The following is a 20,050-nucleotide window of genomic DNA, read 5'->3' on the forward strand; positions in this document are numbered from 1 at the left end:
GATGGAATTTTATTTATCGAGCGCACGAGTGGTTTTGTTTACCTCCACCTTTCGATTGTTCTCTTGGAGAGACGTCGGATAGATGGGGCTAAGTGGGTACAGAAAGTGGATTGGATGGGACCTTTGGACCCTTGGAAGTGTCTCAATTATATTGCAGTTCTTTGAGGGGGAAGATTCGTGAAGACGGGTTGAGTTCGCCCTGCGAGGGTCAGCGAGAACGTTTCGTGAGAAGATTCTCCCTTTATATCGAGAAAAGGGTTTGTGTTTAGAGGAAGGTTAAGCGTTTCTTTTGTTTCGTCTTTGATTAAGCGTGTTATCGGAGACGATCAATAGCATGATAGGTTAAACGATGAATTCGTTTTATTAAGAATTCAGCTGTAATGAAGATTATAAAGTTACAGTGTCGCGAGTAAGTCGGACAGTGCAGGCAAACTAACACGGATCAAGCAGTGCGCCAATCACAATGTCAGTCAGACTTGTTAAAAATCTCAAAGAAGCGATCGCTTTGTCCCATTGACTTTCAAACGGTTTCGAACGGAATTGTAGAGACCGTGAACGAGGAAGATCAAAGAGAATGATCAGATTTCGCGATTCTCATCTCTGCGTGAAACTTTTGTCGACGTTGATGTTATTTAAGAGCGCATTGTGCGACGCTCCGATGCGACCGGAAAGAAAAGCTTTCGAAAGCGAAACAATGACGTTTAAATTGCAGATAGAGTTTCAAAAGGATCACTTACCCGTGACAACGACGTTAATCGTTTTAACCAACGGCGGATGCGTGGCGACTTGGCACTTGTATAAGCCGGAGTCCCGCGGCGTTGCGTACTGGATCTGTAATCTCCAATTGCTCGGGTACCTGTGACGTCAGAAAAGAAATAGAAAATTTCACTCGGCCGTGTGTGTGTGTGTGTGTGTGTGTGTCGTCAGAGTTTCCGCGTGCGTTCGACTTCCACGGCTTTATAAATGTCAACGATTCGAAGGTTAGGTGAAAAATATTCGAGCTACGCGACTTTCATGGCACTTTGTGACAAGGGAATCTCTCGTCGAAGATAGAATTTCCCGGCGATGTTGGTAATGGCTTCGATCAGGATTTCACTGCATCGCGAAATCGTAGTAATTTTCGTCCAACACGAATGCAAAAAATTCCTCGTTCTTTTAAAATGGATATCTGTGTCACCGCGGTTCAATGCATAAATTTTTGCTCGAAAATTCGATTCTTGTTGGGATAGAATGTAATTAAAACTTTTCAGATCAGGAAATTTTTCGAATTGAAGTTGATCAAGCTGTCAAGTTTATGTACAATTTCCAGTTTGTTACTTGTCTCTCTCTATCGAATGCGAAATATTCTTGTCCTTTTAAAATGATCTTTTCATATCATGATTCAACGCATCAATTTTTCTTTAGATTGTCGGCAAGAATAATTCGATTTTTGTTAAGATAAAGTATAATTGAAACTTCTCAGATTAAAATTTTAAAGGTTGAATTGAAGTTAATATTGTCAAGATTGCGTATAATTTCCAAATTAAGTTCGTTACCTAATTATGTCCCTCTATCGAAATCGATCATGGTCAACTAATTTTCATTTAAATATTCTTTTAACATGAACGTCAAATTTTTTTTCAGCTCGTCGACAAGAGTAATTCGATTTTTGTTAGAATAAAATATAATTGAAGCTTCTCAGACTCGAATTTTCGAACTGAAGTTAAAATTAATTTCAAGTTTATATGCAAATTCAATTCGTTACTTATCGAGATCGAGCAGTGTGTCGAAACATGGTTAAATCGTAGTAATTTTCGTCCTGTACGAATGCAAAATATCCTTTTAAAATGGACATTCGATCGAAATACCTCAGGTTTGAATCAAAGTTACGATTACACGGAATTTCGTTGTTCATCTTCCCGTGTCGGAATTGACCTCAACGTCAATTTCCACGCGTTTCTGGAACTATCGAGTCGGAACGTTTGTCGTGTTATTTCGTTAATTTCACTCACCGAAAGTTGAGGCTGATCCTTTGATCCACGCTGTAGGGGATTCTACCGAAGGTGAGTAGCCGGAACGAGTCCTTGCTCGGCTGCTGCACCCACGTCACCTGGATCGCGACGCAGGAAATATCTTTCGTTATTGCCTCATAAATCACGGATTTCTCGGCGGAGTGAGAGGACACAGTCGCGTTTCCCCGAGCGGAAAAGAAGCGTCGCATTGTTTCTGGCAGACAGCCGTGGAATTAAGCGGAATCTCGTCGAAAGTTAATAATTTCGCGACAAGGAATCAAGGGGGAAGCCTCTCTCTCTCTCCCTCCAGAGAGTTGAATCGTTCCCGAATGAATGCGCCGTGCAATTTCACGCTAAGCGTTCGGAGAAAGAGCGGCTTACGTTTCCGCCTCCCACTTTCTACCTCCCTTCCCTTTCAACTCAGGCCTCCTCCTGCCACATGATTTTCACAGCCGTGTATTTTCTTTTGCTCTCCCTCTTTTTCTTTTTCGTTTTTCTTCTTGCATTCACCTATCCATCCGCGAGGAAACTGTTTCACGCGGTACGTGACGAGTGTCGTAATACCAGGGATGTATCAACCTGATGAAGCGTCGTCGAGTTTGTCGAGTAATTGTTTAAGTCCAAACGGGATCTCGTTCGTGTATCTCGAAGCTTAAATTTGTTTTCAAACCGACATGGCGAAATTAAATCATTCTTCGCGAATTCTTTCTCTCGCGTTAAATTCGTTCGACACGAAATTCGACGATTTGGAATTCGAAGCGGACGGTAAAGCCGTTTGTAAAGATTTTTACGCGTTTTTTCGAGCGTGGTCTCGCGTTACCTGTTTTCCTCTTTCTTTTTTTTTTTTCTTTTTTTTAAATAAAATATCGAACGACTCTTTACTCGCATTTGTAAAACAATAACATTGACGACGGGTGGAGGAGGAGGGGGTTTCTCGGTTTGAAAGCGATAGAATTTCATCCGGGGGTCGCGTATCGTGCGAGCCAATCGATCAAACAATAACGCGACGCGACGCGTCGACATCGCATCGGCGAAATATACTCGATAATCGGCGCGCGACTATCGCGCGCGTCGCGGAAACCCCCGCGGCGGAATGATACGCCATTAAACGAACAACGTTTTATGCAAATGTTCTATGGAATCCAGACAGGGATTTGTTAATTAATCGACTGTGAACGAACTTGAATGGCGCTCTGGGAATACAATAAGCTCTCCGCGATACCAGTGACACGCGATCGTTGCCAGGTGTTGGCGGAATTCACGATGAATTCCGACAAGCTTTCAGAAGTCTCGAGCGTTTGGAGAAAATTGTCGGCAGGGCCGTATTGTTCGTGACGTGAATTATCGTTACTTGATAATACGAATGGCTGACGCGCTCGAGGCAAATTAATGGTTCTTGGACGATTTATTGCAGACGATGTATCGGCACTGAATCAAATAAACGTGTTGTTTCTCTACGCGTCACTTCGGTTCGTAGATTTCAGATTTTGCGTGAGAGGCGACTTGAGCCACCTATCGATGCCGATTCCTGTGTAATGGATTCTAAATATTGTAAAAATCGTTTGTGAACTTAGGCGTAGATTTCACTTGTAGTTTCACAGTGTAGTATGATCAGCTTGTAGTTTAATTATAAGTGACAGTTCCTACTTTTTCCGACACAAATTTGCCAGTTGATTCTACGAGTGAAAATAAGAAAAAAAGTCATATTCACAGGCGTGAAGAAATTTGAAATGTAATACAGAAAATTTTCGGTCTGTATTCATAAAATTGGATGACACTTTGTTGCTAACGTATTGTCAAATATTGTCTTACTTCGAATTCTCCTTGACGAAGAATTTTTGAGCATACATTTTGTACGACATTTTCATTCATAGAATCTACTGGCAAAGTTATGTTGAAAAATGTAGGGACACCCTGTACATGACCAGAAAAAGCCACAGAATCAGGTGGGAACGATTCAAGCCCAGAAAATTCGAAGATATCGAAGAGAGAGTCATTGTTAAAAAACCATTGCACAGTTAAAATCCTATGTTATTAATTGACAGATCTAATTGTGTAGTTTAGTTGCACAAATTATCCGCGATATCAATTATACATCATATTTTTAAAATACAGTACATGTATATATTTTCAACATCGGTCATCCTGTTTCTATTTCATCGATCCACTAAATTATTAATCGACAAATCATGATACCAGAAGACCGTAGCCATTTTAATTCGCACTGATTCGAGCATTCGCGAATTCGATTCCGCCGCCGTATCGATAGCTTCTTTTCGTTTATGGTTGCTATCGTCACCGAAATTGAAATATGAATCCATCGAGCATCTCTCCCTCTCTGTCCCTTCTTTTCTGTTTTCCCTCTCCCTCCCCCTCGAGCTGATCACGATGCGAAAAGTTGGCCGACTTTCACGGCCGCGAGCATGCTAACGAATCATGTTTGCAATTATAATCGCTCTCGTTTCTCATTCCCATTTTCCGGCTCGCCGGCTACGTTTCTCGATCAGACGACACTTTTAGAGATTGTCCAAGTATTAATTAGTATCAATCGGCACGAAATTTCCCGATCTTCCTCGAGATTTCCTCGGCGACAAATCTATTTGAGTTCCGAGGCGATTCTATTCAATTCCGTTCGTGCCGTTTGGTTTGTGCACTTTGAGAAATTTTCGTCTCTTTGAGATTCGCGTATTTAAACGCGCTTATTAAATTTTGTTAAATGTCGCAAATTCTGCGAAGCGTGAATCGCGTTGAGGTCCAGTCGATTTGCGATCGAATGGTCACTGATGAAAAATGACGATTCGTTGCAATACAAGTGTCCGAGATCATCTTCTCTCGAAACGAGTAAATCATCTCGAAAGTTAGCGCTTTCAGCAATTTTTCTATCTCGATTTAAAAACAGAGTGGCATCTGTCACTCGCCTGGCAAGAATTGAATTACATTTCCCATTCTACGCGGAGAAACCTCGAGATTTTAATAAATCGCCATTTTTCAAATGTGAAAGTCGAGGGAGAGTCCGTCTACTCTGAGAGTCTACTAATGAATAAACGGCGATTCGTTAACGTCTGTGCGAAATTATTTATACCGAGAAGAAACACAAGTGTCCGAGATAACCTTCTCTCGAAACGAGAGTAAATTCTCTCGAAATCAATTTTTCTATTATTCGATTTAAAAACAAAGTGACACGTGCCACTTGCAGAGGAAATTCAATTACTTTTTCCATTCTATGCGGCGGGCTTCGAAATTTTAATGAATCTCAATTTTTCAGACCTTGATACGAGGAAGAGTTAACCCTCCAAGATTTAGGGCTACCACCAATTCCGCGGTGTTTTTAAAGAAAAAATAAAATAACGTTATATATACTCAAATTGAAAATAATTTTCTATTTGAATATTATGTATTTTATATTATTGCACTTTAGAAATATAATATTCAAATTTTAAGCTCTATAATTCTGTTTGGTACGGTATTTCAAACTGGCAGCCTACTTTTTTAACTTTTCTATTTGAATGTTATGTATTTTATATTGTTGCATTTTGGAAATATAATATTCAAGTCTTAAGCTCTATAGCTCTGTTTGGTATGGCATTTCAAACTGGCAGCCTATTTTTTTTAACTTTTCTATTTGAATGTTATGTATTTTATATTGTTGCATTTTAGAAATATAATATTCAAATCTTAAGCTCCATAGTTCTGTTTGGTATGGTATTTCAAACTGGCAGCCTATTTTTTTAACTTTTCTATTTGAATGTTATGTATTTTATATTGTTGCATTTTAGAAATATAATATTCAAATCTTAAGCTCCATAGTTCTGTTTGGTATGGTATTTCAAACTGGCAGCCTATTTTTTTAACTTTTCTATTTGAATGTTATGTATTTTATATTGTTGCATTTTAGAAATATAATATTCAAATCTTAAGCTCCATAGTTCTGTTTGGTATGGTATTTCAAACTGGCAGTCTATTTTTTTAACTTTTCTATTTGAATGTTATGTATTTTATATTGTTGCACTTTAGAAATATAATATTCAAATTTTAAGCTCTATAATTCTGTTTGGTACGGTATTTCAAACTGGCAGCCTATTTTTTTAACTTTTCTATTTGAATGTTATGTATTTCATATTGTTGCACTTTAGAAATATAATATTCAAATTTTAAGCTCTATAATTCTGTTTGGTACGGTATTTCAAACTGGCAGCCTATTTTTTTAACTTTTCTATTTGAATGTTATGTATTTCATATTGTTGCACTTTAGAAATATAATATTCAAATTTTAAGCTCTATAATTCTGTTTGGTACGGTATTTCAAACTGGCAGCCTATTTTTTTAACTTTTCTATTTGAATGTTATGTATTTTATATTGTTGCATTTTGGAAATATAATATTCAAATCTTAAGCTCTATAGTTCTGTTTGGTATGGTATTTCAAACTGGCAGCCTATTTCTTTAACTTTTCTATTTGAATGTTATGTATTTTATATTGTTGCATTCTAGAAATATAATATTCAAATCTTAAGCTCTATAGTTCTGTTTGGTATTTCAAACTGGCAGCCTATTTTTTTAACTTTTCTATTTTGAATGTTATGTATTTTATATTGTTGCATTTTAGAAATATAATATTCAAATCTCTCTCTATAATTCTGTTTGGTATGGTATTTCAAACTGGCAGCCTATTTTTTTAACTTTTCTATTTGAATGTTATGTATTTTATATTGTTGCATTTTAGAAATATAATATTCAAATCTTAAGCTCTATAGTTCTGTTTGGTATGGTATTTCAAACTGGCAGCCTATTTTTTTCATATTAATGTAAATTAGGACAGTGAGTGACAGTTATCGCTGGAGTGCAAAGGATTAAACACCTGTTTTGAAGCGGTTAAAGATCGCTTGAAAATTTCGCATGCACCGACCGCGACGTTACGTATACGCCATCCGGTTTCTTGAAATTCCTCGAGACGCTGGACGAAGAGCATTCGTGGCGCGATACGAAGGTCCACGCGATATGAAATTTCGAGTCTTCCGAGACTTTCTGAAAAGTCCGTGGAACTCGCCGCGTTTCTTTCTGGGACAGCGGGAACGCTATCGCGACTCTGCTCGATAAGAAAATCGGTTTCTAGAACGGAATAAATAGGATACACCGCTCCAGGAGAGAGAAAGAGAATCTCTCCCAGAGGAGTACGCCAGCATAAATTTCAATGATAGCGAAACATAGTCGTCCTCGCGAGATAGTAAGAATTATAGCTTGACTTTCGATTACTTCGCTCGCCCGCTTCTATCAATCGTCATAAGAGCCTGCGAGATCCAACAAATTCGAACCGTTATCGTAACGCACGGCCGTTGATACGTCATCGTTACTCTATATTCTATCTTCGACATACTATCGATTTCGGTTCGCTCATTAGGAATCTACTCCTCTACGCGTCGATGCAACGTTTCCCGCTTGCGATATATACTATACAGGGTGGTTAAGTGGGGCCACCAAAATATCTTTTCGAATTGTGACGATGCAAAAAAAAAAAATATCTTTCGCCTAACAGGAATTGGTAAGCATTTTTTCTAAGGACTTTTTCAAGGTCATCGATACAAATATATATATATATATATATATATATATATATATATATATATATATATATATATATTTTTTATCGTGTCGTATAGTTGGTAAAAAAAATAAATTAAAAGATATGTAAAGAAACGTAACGTTGGAAATTTAAGTTTCACGTATAAATTTACCTCTACCATCAGGGTCGTAGACCTTGGCCAAGACAGGACAATCGAAACTGTATATATTTCCGATCAATCCGATTCTCTTTCACTCTCGAATCACCGTTTATGCAATAACAGTTGCAAAAAATTGTAAATTAAATTACAAACTGGCGTTCAAGTCTCGCGCGTTATGGTTTAACGAAACGGAGCAACATAAAGAGAGGAGGGGGGTGCAAGAAACGAATGGAATGTTTCTATCTCCGTCTTTTTTTATTTTTATATACACGCGTGTAACGATATTTTGCTTTTTGCTCGATTTTTGTTTTTTTAATCGCATGCAACGAACGTTATCTCCGAAAGGGAGAGGCACGAGATCGATCCGAGCATTCTCTCGCCTCCAGCTTCGTCATCGAGGCACAGGGCCTTTTTATCGCCCGACACCGAGATCATAAAAATATAACAAGGCCGTTGCAGCTGGTTTTTCATCACGACATCGCGAGTTGCATCAGCCACTGCAAAAGCAACGGGGATAATAAAGGCAACCCAAAGGGCAACGGCGACGGCGACAGGAGGGGGACCGTTGAATTAGATAAACTTTGGCCGCTGCAAAACGAAACGTTTCGTACTCTGGTTAATACTCTGGTGAAATGAAACGAATGTATCGGATAAACGAAGAAAAAAAAAAAAAAAACGAAAAATCGCTGATCTATGATCAAATGCCAAAACGTCACTTTATTTTCAATTTTAAGAAACAAACAAACGAACAAAAGGGACGTTTTAGGCTCAATCGCTTCTCTTTAAATTTTCGTTTCTTACAGTCTCGGAAGCTGAAATATCATCCAACGCGCGCGCGCGACAATAAAAATAAATCAGCGTTTCCCCTTGTTTATCGTATTTCCTCTTTACGTTTCCGTTCTTTATGAAACGCGAGATATACATACTTACGAGGGACGCTCGTCTCTTCTCACCCAGAAGGCGTCTCATCGCGCGATAATAGAAATAAATCAGTTCAGGCTTCCCTGCTCATGTTCGTCTTTCTCTCTCTCGGATGAAAAATAGCATGGACGCGTTGTTTCAATTCGTTAATTTTGTTTAACCCTCGTTTTTTTCAATACTCACCATTGATCGATGATGAACGAACAAATTTTTGGAGATCTGTCTCGCCGCGCGATAATAAAAATAAATTGCTCTTTTTCTCCCCATCGGACAAAGTCTGCCTCGAAAAATAACAGGACGCAGTGTTTCAATTCGTTAATTTCATTTAACATTGTCAATGATCAATAGTGAATCGATGAATGGGCAAATTTTTCGAGACCATCGTGTGATAGTGAAAATAAATCAGTCCAGGCTTCCCTGTTCTCCCTCCCTCTCAGACAAGTGTTTGTTCCGAAAAATAAAAGGATGCATTGTTTCAATTCGTCAATTATATTGTTCATGTTATTGTTAATGTTCAACAGTCGATCGATGAAATTTTTCGAGACCTGGATTTTTGTTGCAGCCCCACTACTTTTCAAACTATTTACAGTGGCGGACAAAGGTATTCGTATACAGCGAAGAAATAACAAAATATATACCTTGTTCTGAATTTGCATTTAAACAAGGTATTGAATCATGAAATGTAAACTCCATCTTTATATATTTATTTCTCTTAACTATTAGTATAAATGCTACATAATATTTACTAAAATAAAATTATTCATTTACGAGTTGTAACGACGATTTTTTATTATTTCCTCGCTGTGCGAATACTTTTGTCCGTCACTGTATATACATGAAACAAAAAAAAAAAAAAAAAAGAAAAGAAAAGAAAAGAAAAAAGGGAGAAAATTACCTCCTTATTGCCAAGCATGCCGATCTTGCAGTCGAGCAGCATCGTGCTCCCTATCCTGGCAGTGACGTTTATCTCCTGATCGCCGTCCTCGAAGTACGGCCCGAATTTACCGAACGCGCTGTCCACGCTGGGCAGCACGAACTTCCTTCCGGGCAACGGCCGTTGGGTGCTGCTCGGGTTCAGCTGATCGGCCTCCATCTCGGTCTTAATCGACGGTTTGATCTCGTAGAACGCCTTCGTCGACTTGCCGCCGGCCAACACGAGATTGTTCACCGGCCTCGAGTGATCCTTCCTCGGCTCCATCGCGTTCCTCGCCTGTTCGTTGTCCTGCTGTTGCCTCTCCGCGTCCTCTGCAACCTCCTCGGCAACCGCAGGCACTTGGAACGAGATCGCTCTGATGTCCTCCGCCGCGTTCTTTCGCTCGATCGGTTTCACCACTGGCGTGGCGATCGTCTCGCGTGTGGACGCGGTCGTGAGACCGATCGTGTCCTCTCTCTTTCGAGAGTCTGGCTCAGGTTCCTCCTCGTGGTCCACCACGTTCGACAGATCCTGGTCCTCGTTTCTCGAATCGGGCAACCGGATCTCCAAGGGGACGATGCTGGACGCGATCTCCGCTCGATTCGGACGAGTCGACGCGACGAAGTCGTCGTTCGCCGGTTGCGCCTTGCTCCCAGGATCGTTGCTGCGCTCCGTCGACCTCAACGGATCGTTAGTGTCCTGTTCGCGGACGTCGTTGGACGACAACAAGTCGCTCTGATCCCTCTGTAAATCCGCGGCGCCGCTTTCGTTCGCTTGGGACGCGTTCGCGTGGCTCTCGCGATCGGCGAGAGGGAAGTAATAGGTGCTTCTGGTAGGTGCTGCCGTGGGAGTTTCGTTGACAGTGTCGTTGACGCGCGCGCGAAGCGTCACGCCGGCGGCTAGGTCGTTGGCGACCGTCTGGTTCGCGGTCCTCTCGTCCTCCTCGTCTACTCCGCGATGATTGATGCTGCTGGACTCGATGGCACCGTTGTCCGCCTCTGTGACAGGGAGAAAGAGAGATGAATCGGGCAAGTTACACGCTAGGAGAGTCAGTCGTTTCGTTTCCGTGGACGGGGGAAGGACAAGGGGGGTTCGCCTTGTGATGTATACCTGTGTTGATAAAAATTGTAGTGGGTAGGTGGGTAGAACAATGTTGACCCGGAATACCGTGGAGAGATCACGTGTAATAGATGATCTTTAAATAGTATCAATACTATTAAAAGTACTATTATACTATTAATAGTATATAGTATATAATTATAGTTATATTATAGTACATAGCATATAATATTAATAGTATTAATATTATTGTAGTATTATAGTATATAGTAGTATAATATATAATAACCAGTATTATAGTATTAATAGTACATAGTATATAATTATAGTTATATTATAGTGCATATAGCTACTAATAATACTAATAATATTACTAATAATAATACTATAATGCTAATACTATTAATATAATATTAATAGTATTAATATTATTGTAGTATTATAGTATATAGTATATAACATATAGTATATAATATTAATATTATTGTAGTATGCAGTATATAATATTAATATTAAGTATTAATTATATTTTAGCATAATAGTATTAATAATATTAATACACTGTATATAGTATTAATGCTTCTATAGTATATAGTATTAATACTCTTTAAATGACTCTTTAAATAATATTTATTTTGGATGCCTGAAAAAAATCCCTTTGCGTGCAAATGAAAGGCGAATTTTTCACGAGAAACGAAAATTTTATTGGACAAATTTTATTGGTCCTTTATTGGACCATATATTGTTTATTTTGTTCGATTACCTTTGCCAACTTGACGATTCCGCGTTCAACAAAGTTCTTACTTTTCTCAACAAAAAATAGTTCTACGAACGCGATTTGACATCGACAGTGAAATTTAACAAACTGAATTCTGACGCTGTGGTTCGAAGCTTCTTCACCATACACGTCAAATAAATTTCTTTATAAGCTTGTACAGCAATTATTTTATTAAAATTTCCATCGAGTTTTTCTTACTCCAAATTTTCCAAACTACACACAGTTTCGCGGTGTAATCATCGTAAAAGCTATGAATAATACCATTCCAAACGATAACTGTTCAAAAGATATACCCGTTCATTTCAATGAACTTCAAATGCACGAGCGACGCCCATTGAAATTAGTAGAAGTTTAAATAATTATCGTCGGGAAACTGACGAAGATTTTGAAATTTAGCTGGAGTCGTCTGAGAGAGCGGATCTCCCTCTGTTTCACTCTTTTTATTTCATCTCGATTCGACTTTCCGTCGCCGAGATATCGTCGTTCGAACGAAATGGAATTTGTTCGATGATTCTCTATCGCTGTCTCTGTCGCACGCTCGGACCTCTCACTCGCACCACGTCACTGACCAATCACAGCTTGGCTAATAGTGCGCTGGTCAGTGACAGACAGTGTCTACAAGTTTTTACTATTGCTACTACTAAGAGTACGCATTTCCTGGAAAAAATGTAGGTCAGACGGTCTTGGAGCCCCCATTCATAATTCCGTAGACTCGCCACGTGCATTACGTACGTACGTATATGGCTGTATCTCCGGAACCAATTGGGATATCGACTTGAATCAAAATGCACGATAAAAGGCAGACTTTTGGCTACCCTCTGGGTGGATAGCAATTAAAAATTTCGCGATTGTTGAAAAAAATATTGATGCATTGTTTACTCGCTGCCACAGTTATTCTGAAACGTCTCCGAAGATTATTGATATTTTAATCTCCCTCCGTAAAAAAAAAAAAAATCGTACAGCAAATTTTAAGGAATCGTTGTGAAGGGAAGGCTTGAAGCTTTAGAATCGCGAATTTAATTACGAAAAAAAGTCTTTCTAACTCCCAACAAAGAGTTATTTGAGTTTAGAAAATTTTCAAGATTTTGAAAAACAAATGCAGTATTTTGAAAGCGAAAAATTTACATTTTAAAATGAATATGGGTTGGTAGGTTTAAATTGTTTTATTAAGAAGTTAGAGTAGTTTAAAATGTAGATAAATTTTTTTAAAAAGTGCGAGAATCGCAAGCCAAGTGGAAAAATTATCGACGTATAAAAATGTATAATTGATCTTGGTATTCTTCTTAGAATTTTATCATTCTTACTGATCCCATCTCGCGTGACAAATATCAGAAAATCTCTGAAAACTGTTAACATGAAGTTGAAGTTGGCACGTTAGAAAAAGATTGAACGTGGATATTATCTTCCCTCGTAATAAGAAGTAAATCCTCGCGATCAGAATTTCGAGTTCGAGTGCCTCTTCTCGCAGGCAAACATCTCCGAATGCTCTTTTCGTCTCGCTCTTCTTCAGCACGCTCGCTTCGAAACGCTCGTTGTTACATTTCAATTGCCGCGTCGATGCATCTTTTAGCATCCGTTGAAAAGTGACGTTTTGTCATCGCGTGAAAGCGACCTGGGTTCCCGTGCGTTCCTCGTTCGAGAATGTGTAACGAGGAGAAGAAAAAGAGAGAGAGAGAGAGAGAGAGAGAGAGAGAGAGAGAGAGAGAGAGAGAAAGAGAGAGAACGTCGCAGCCTCGGGGTTGCACACACGCCCTGTACTTTCCAGCGAGACTTTCGAGCTTTCATTTGTAATTTCACTTCGAAACGGATATCTCGCGAGCCTCTTTTCCATCGAACTTCTTTCTTCACACTTTTCTCGACAATTCGCTCCCTTTGAACTTCGTCTCCTGTTCTTACGTTCTTGCTCAACTACGCGTGAAATGGGATTAATAATGATCACGATGTGATTCTTGGACTTAACGTGGGATGGTAGACAGATGAATCAGATGGTTTTTACGTACGCCCCGACTAGCCACTTGCGCTGGCAACTGATTGCGGACCATAACGAGTGACCGAACCGTATACAATAATTCGGTCGCTTTCTTTTTGAACTTCGGTCGGTGCGATAGCACTGGATAGAAATTATTGACAAGTAATAAATTTATTATTTGTTTTGCCTGGGTTATACTTAAAACTGAGATATACTTAAAACTGAGAAAATATTGTAGTTTTGGGACAAAAAATTCTCGACGTGCGTGGCACGTCATTCCAGCGCAAAGGGTTAAGGACCGCAGACTTGTGTGTTTTACGCGCGAAGTGCGAGTAAAAATTAAACAAAAAGAGCTGGAAATTGTGGTGTTGCTGGACATTATGCAGCTTTATTTTGAGCACTAGAATTATCGAGCAGTTTATAATTTCTGTTAGACATTTTGCAGACGCGAGACAATGTATTTCAATGATTTCTCAATGTAGAATGTATAAATAAATATTTGCCTGCGTACTCTATATTGTATCATAAAAATTTTAATGCCTCTAATGCCTTTGAAATTTAATGGTTTAATCATTGGTGGTTCTAGCCTTATCAAAATTATTCGATGCGATAGATATTAGAACGATAATATTTCATACCGAGTGAAAAATTAATTGTCTCTTTCGTTTCTCGAAACAATCTTGAAAAGGTCGATGTTTATGCTGTACGAGGGCGAAGCTTTCTCATTTAATCGTCGTCGACAGGAACAGTTAATAAATTACATAACAGTTAATAATTAATAAATTAGCAATCAGGTCGATAAGAAATTAACAGTAGCAATTAATAATTAGGTCAACAATCTCGCTTTGTCTGTTCCTAAGTGATAAAAGGACAAACGTAGCATTTCATTCTTATTATAACGAAGTGCATTGAACGAGAACGAAGGAACATATTACGTATTTATGAGGGAAGCTAAATTCATACGCGACGTCTGACTGAAACTCCTGGAACAGTCTGGATGGCAGTCCTTTAATACATGCTATCGCATGAATCTTAGATGGGCTCGCAGATTCTCGATTATTTAAACCTTCTTTCTTCCATACATATATTTGATCTTCCACGTTGAAACATCTAAATTCCGAAATTTCCAACGAACGCGAAGAACATTATACAGGGTGTTTCGTAACTTGTGGGATCTGATTGTTTATGAGATTCTATCTTCGTTTATGAGATATGAATTTTATAAACAGAGAAAACTCTAGTAAACTAGTTTTACCAGGGATGGTATATTCAATTTTCAACACCAGTTTAGTTTAAACATATGGGCAGGAATAATTGATAAATTTTTAATTGGACCTTTTTTTCTTGATGGGAAACTAACAGGCACAAAGTACGTTGATTTTTNCGAGCACGCGTTTACACGAAATATTAGAGGAAGTTCCAGTCGATATTAGATTATTCGTATGCGGTTTATGCATGATGGAACTCCGCCGCATTTTAACCGAGTGGCTACGCAATTTTTAAATCAATACTTTGCAAATAAATGGATTGGTCGTGGAGGTCCTATTGCATGGTCTGCTCGTTCTCCGGATTTGAATCCATTAGATTTTCATTTGTGGCGACATTTAAAATCTATTGTATACGCAACATCAATTGAAAATGCTGAAATACTACGAAATAGAATAGAGCAAGGCTTCCGACAAATTCGAGAAACACCAGAAACGATAAAGAGAGTAACCAGATGAATGACAAGACGCGTGCAGGCTTGTCTTCAAATGCAAGCTGGTCATTTCGAGCATCTTTTTTAAAAGTAATTAAAACAGAGAATTCATGATATCTCATAAACGAAGACAGATAGGACATATATTTATATGACTTTTTTCCCATTATTTACAATCAGCTCCCGAAGTGGGTCCCACAAGTTACGAAACACCCTGTATATATACGCGCTAAATATTCCGCGTTTTATTCTTTGGCTCTCCATTTTTTTTTCTTTTTCTTTTTTTACGACGATTAATTCTCCCGGACTTTCTGGGAACCTCTGGAGGAAACGGCACCCCGTCTTATCGCTCGTTCTTTCCATACGTTGGCGCGAGAGAGCCGCGCCATTTACCGCGGGAATTACAACCGCGGATTAAAATTTCGTCGCGTTCCTGCGTGGCCGGCATTCTAGGTTGGTATGTCCTTTTCCGTTCCGGGAGAAACGAAATGGCCACTGCCGTTGCGGCCAGAAAAATTCCAGACGACTGTCGCGCGCCGCCTGCTGGTAACAATGCCACCCGCCATCAAATTTCTTTTTGTCGCGTAGCCCAGCGTGTTCTCCCTTCCGTTAAAAAAATATCGCCACCCCTCTCTCCCTTCCTGGTAAACTCCTTACGACACTAGATTACCAAAATTGTCAAAACCAAGACCAATTTATAATTTTTTTATATTTTCGGAAATTTTATATATTGACAGCGTATTTAAGAAGAAAATATCTCAACAAGAAGCTTATGTTCGTTTTCTTTTACCTCGCGCTTCAATTTCTATAACGAATGCTATAGTTTTTAGCGTTAATGCATTTCTACGCCGATCTGTCAGATATTTCAGGGCTTGCGTTTATCTTGACGCTAAAACCATCGAAGCGTAAAATTTTCATCAGACATTGAAGTGAAAAAAAAAAAGATAGAAAAACTTTATAACACAGTGCACTATGTAATACACACATTCTACACATTCTATGAAAGATCGTTCAGATCTTTTAATAAATGCGTTGCTTTACATCTATTTAAATTATGAATTGGTCATTCTGATCATTTCGGTTTTACTATTCGTTTTTGTATTTTATCATATACATATTTTGTATTTCACTACATTGTTTTGACCATTTTAGTAGTTCCACTGTTAAAAGAAAGAAAAAAAAAAAAAAAAATAACGTATAATTCTTCGTGATAGAATTTGTCCGCAAAAGGATCTAGTTCCAACGTTTCTTGCACACGTTCGAGTGTGTTAGAAATTCTAAGAGAACGAAGGAAGAAAGAAAGTGAAGCTTGGTTACTATTGTGAAAAATCCTACACGATGTAGCGTCGTGGATAAGAGAGAGAATCAAGATCGAAGAAACTGCCGGCACGGTTTTAAAAGAAATGTTGACATTTACGTGGTCCACATTTTTCACGAAAGATCAAAGAAAAGATAGCTGGAAAAAGAAGCGCTGGATTTTCGCCTGGCGGGCCGATCTTTCATTCTTCGACAAAATTGAAATCTCGCGGTACAACGTCCAGCGAGAACTTGCAATTCATTTAGGATGATGTTTGCGTTCGCGTGAAGACACGTGAATTTACGTGACTGGCGGGTCGTTCGCTATCGAGGAACCAATCGTAAAAGCGCCGCTAGACGCGCGTGATTTCTCCTCGAACGATCTTGTAGATCACGTAGTAACACAATGGGGCAACGCGCCATGAATCGCGAAAAAACGAACGTTAAGAAGCGTTTTTTCGTCCGAAATGTCGGGCGAAAAAGTTGGGCTAATTTGCCGTAATTACCGGGCGAAGAACGAGCGATCGGTCATGTAACTCCGCTTAATTGTAGAACGTTGCACATCGATCATAATTTGCCGCGATTTGCAGCCGGCGCTCGCCCCACGGATTACTTTTGCCGATGCTTTTTCACCTCGTTACCAGACCGATTCCTCTTCTTTCTTTCAGAAAGCACCGGCTCTTTTTTCGTCGCGATCCTCGATGGATATCTAGAGGAAATGTTGCATTGCGAGGCGAGAGAGCTCACGCGAGAAGCGGAGGCAATAATCGCCTAATCGCGACTTGCCGAGGGGGAAATCGTGAAGGAGCGGAGGATGGTTACGCGAAGAAGTTTAGCGGAGAACGTTTCGATGGATTGTGGACTCGATCGTGGAGCATCGGGAAGTTGGCTTCCTTTTCGAGAAAAGGAGCACACAGTGAAATCGAGAAGCGTTTTCTCAGAGACGAAGTTGCGAGCAAGTCGAAGTTGCAAGGACTCGCGAGAAATCCAAGAGTTGGATGTAAATGGAATGGTTCGAAGTTTGTACGCTAGTACGTGATTATTAGTTTTCGTCTACGTATGTATATTCGATTATTTTGATAGCAAGGCGAGAGGGCTGACGAGAGATCAGAAAATTAGATGTGGATGGTTAATATTGAAAGTATGTGAGTTTATCGGTGTATTTATATTTAGACGTGTATTTTATATTCTATGTTGTCCAAATAATAATTCGACTATTTTGGTAGTAAAGTGAAAGGACTAAGGGAAACTCAGAATATTAGACATAGGTTCGAGATCGACACGAATATTAGTGAGTTTTCATCTACAATCTTCGATTATTTTGAAAGTAAAGTGAAACGACTGAGAAGAAATAAAAAAAAAATTAAATGTAGATGGTTAATATTAAAAATTGCTAATATGTTTATATATTTTATAGTTAATTCAATAAATGCAATAAAATGTATTTTATATTTTATGTTGTCCAAATATTTTCGACTATTTTGGTAGCAAAGTGAAAGGACTAAGGGAAACTCAGAAAATTAGATTCGAGATTGCTAGTATGCGAATATTAGTGAGTTTTCATCTACAATCTTCGATTATTTTGAAAGCAAAGTAAAACGACTGAGAAGAAATAAAAAAAAATTAAATATAGATGGTTAATATCCAAAATTACTATATATATTTTATAGATAATTCAACTTGTATTTAGACAACATGTTATTTAAGATTTTTTCGATTTCTATTTTGGTAATAAAGTGAAAGGTGACTAATTGTAAGGAGAAATTAAAAAATCAAGTATAAATTGCTATTATATGAAGTAATATTTAATTGACTTATTTTCCCTATATACAAAGAATTGCATGAAATTCTTTGATCACACTCTTGACGCAACATCAATAAAAATTGGAAGACAAGTTTCTTGAACAATTTACTTGAAAAAAAGTTCGATGGCGAGCGCTAGGATTGCTTCTTCCTCTCACAAAAAAAAAAAAAAAAAAAAAAAGAAAAAAACAAAAGAAAAAGAAAAGAAAAGAATGAATTCAGATCCTCAATAACTGCAAGGTAATTCCTTTTAACGAAGACACTTGCTGCTTTCTGATAAGGAATAACAGGAATTTCTCGCAGACGTGACTACGGTGTTTGCAACTCGGGCCACGAGATATATCGAAACGACGTTTCTTTTTTGAATCGACGCGATTGATCTTCGGCGGACGGGTTGTTTGCGCGTAAACGAATTTCAGAGATTATTTCTGGCTGGCAGGCCGTATCATAAAAAGCGACGAACTGTGATCTCTCCTAGTTTTATGTATGTGTGTGTGTGCGTGTGTGTGTGTGTTTTCAACCCAATCGATGGAGCACGGTAAACGGTCAAAGCGTTTATCGGCCGGTCGAACGGAATCGCTTACGCGGCGATACGTGCTACCGGAGTAAATAATCGCGTTCGTCGCGAAAATTCGTCGGACTTTGCACATCGCCGATGCAAAACCAATAGAAACGGCACGATAATAAAATTATACTATTCTCGTCAATTTCCATTCAACATTTTGCGTTTGGCCGCAAGACGCGGCCAAATTGCATACTTGCTGTTTTCTTTCTCGTTCTTCGTGTTCCGCTTTGAAATGTCCCCAATTCTCCCGTTCGTAGGTTGTTTGGAAAAAAGTATGGGGCTAATCGATAGAATGATAACGGATGCGTTAAAGAAAAAAATGTGTTCGTATCGTTCTTTGTGTTGGTAAAATTACTAGTGCTTGAAGTTAAAGCACGCAGATTCGTTGCTGTGAAATTAATTGAATTAGTTGAAATAGAATTAATTGATTATTTAGAAAATTATTTAGTAAAAAGAAAAATTTAGTAAATTATTTAGAAAAAAGTATAGGATTGTAGAGTGACAATTGGTGTGTTCGTTCTTCGATTATTATTAATTATTAGTGCTTGAGGCTAAAGTACGTGGATTCGTTGCTATGAAATTAATTGAAATAAACATTATTTAAGTAAGTTATTTAGAAAAAAATGTATGGAATTATAGAGGCATTGGTGTGTTCATTCTTTATATTATTAAAATTATTAGTGCTTAAAGTTGAAGTATGTGGTTTCGTCGCCGTGAAATTAATTGAATTGGAGATGAGATTATTTATTAAATAACGGAATGGAGCATTCGATGTGTCCATATTTTTTCATTGTGAAATAAAAGAAAAAAAAAAAAAAAGGATTGCAAAGCATGGTGGAATGCTCACCTGACGGCGTGGCAGTGATCATGACGGAAACAATGGCGATGACGCCGAGCGCCGATGCAGTCGGCCGCATTCTCCAGCCGGTCATATCGAGGATCCGCTCGCTCTCAGCCTTCAGGGATCTGCTCCATCTCGTTCATCTTTGTTCTACGCAGAAGAAACCAAATTGTCACGTTACATTCTAAACAATCGACAAACACATTTCTATTAAAACACGTTTCACTTATGATTAGTCAATCTGTTAATACTGTTATAATGGATGGATGGATTTAAAACACACAATTTACTGGGCAAAGTGTGAAAATGTTAATATAAAAGATCAAATATAAAAAATAAGGTTTGAAATACTAAATTGCATTTTGTCTGGTACAATTTACTACTAGATAAAGTAAAGAAACAATTTATTATTAATTTATTATTATTGTTATGAAGAGGATTTAAAGGCTTGGCCAACAGACTCACTGCTACATGCAATGGAGTTAAAATACACAGT

The 20,050-nt window shown here is 38.4% G+C and overlaps 1 protein-coding gene and 1 long non-coding RNA gene across 2 annotated transcripts in view; one reads left to right on the plus strand and one right to left on the minus strand.

Moving 5' to 3' along the window:
• LOC122529237 overlaps positions 1-17,594 on the plus strand; it is an 87,889-nt gene extending 70,295 nt beyond the window's left edge. Inside the window, exon 3 of the long non-coding RNA XR_006306775.1 lies at positions 17,014-17,594. This is a non-coding gene — a long non-coding RNA (uncharacterized LOC122529237). The remainder of the gene's footprint in view (positions 1-17,013) is intronic.
• Positions 1-20,050, minus strand: part of LOC122529236 — a 348,092-nt gene that overhangs the window by 47,927 nt on the left and 280,115 nt on the right. The window contains exons 4-7 of the mRNA XM_043655130.1: positions 19,561-19,704; positions 9,527-10,542; positions 1,992-2,089; positions 738-856 (exon numbers count right to left, since the gene is read on the minus strand). Coding sequence (XP_043511065.1) covers positions 738-856; positions 1,992-2,089; positions 9,527-10,542; positions 19,561-19,645 — 1,318 coding nt within the window. The 5' untranslated portion in view covers positions 19,646-19,704. The remainder of the gene's footprint in view (positions 1-737; positions 857-1,991; positions 2,090-9,526; positions 10,543-19,560; positions 19,705-20,050) is intronic.

Source organism: Frieseomelitta varia, unplaced genomic scaffold, assembly GCF_011392965.1.
Source record: "Frieseomelitta varia isolate USP_RPSP 00005682 unplaced genomic scaffold, Fvar_1.2 scaffold_281, whole genome shotgun sequence".
Lineage (NCBI taxonomy): Eukaryota > Metazoa > Arthropoda > Insecta > Hymenoptera > Apidae > Frieseomelitta > Frieseomelitta varia.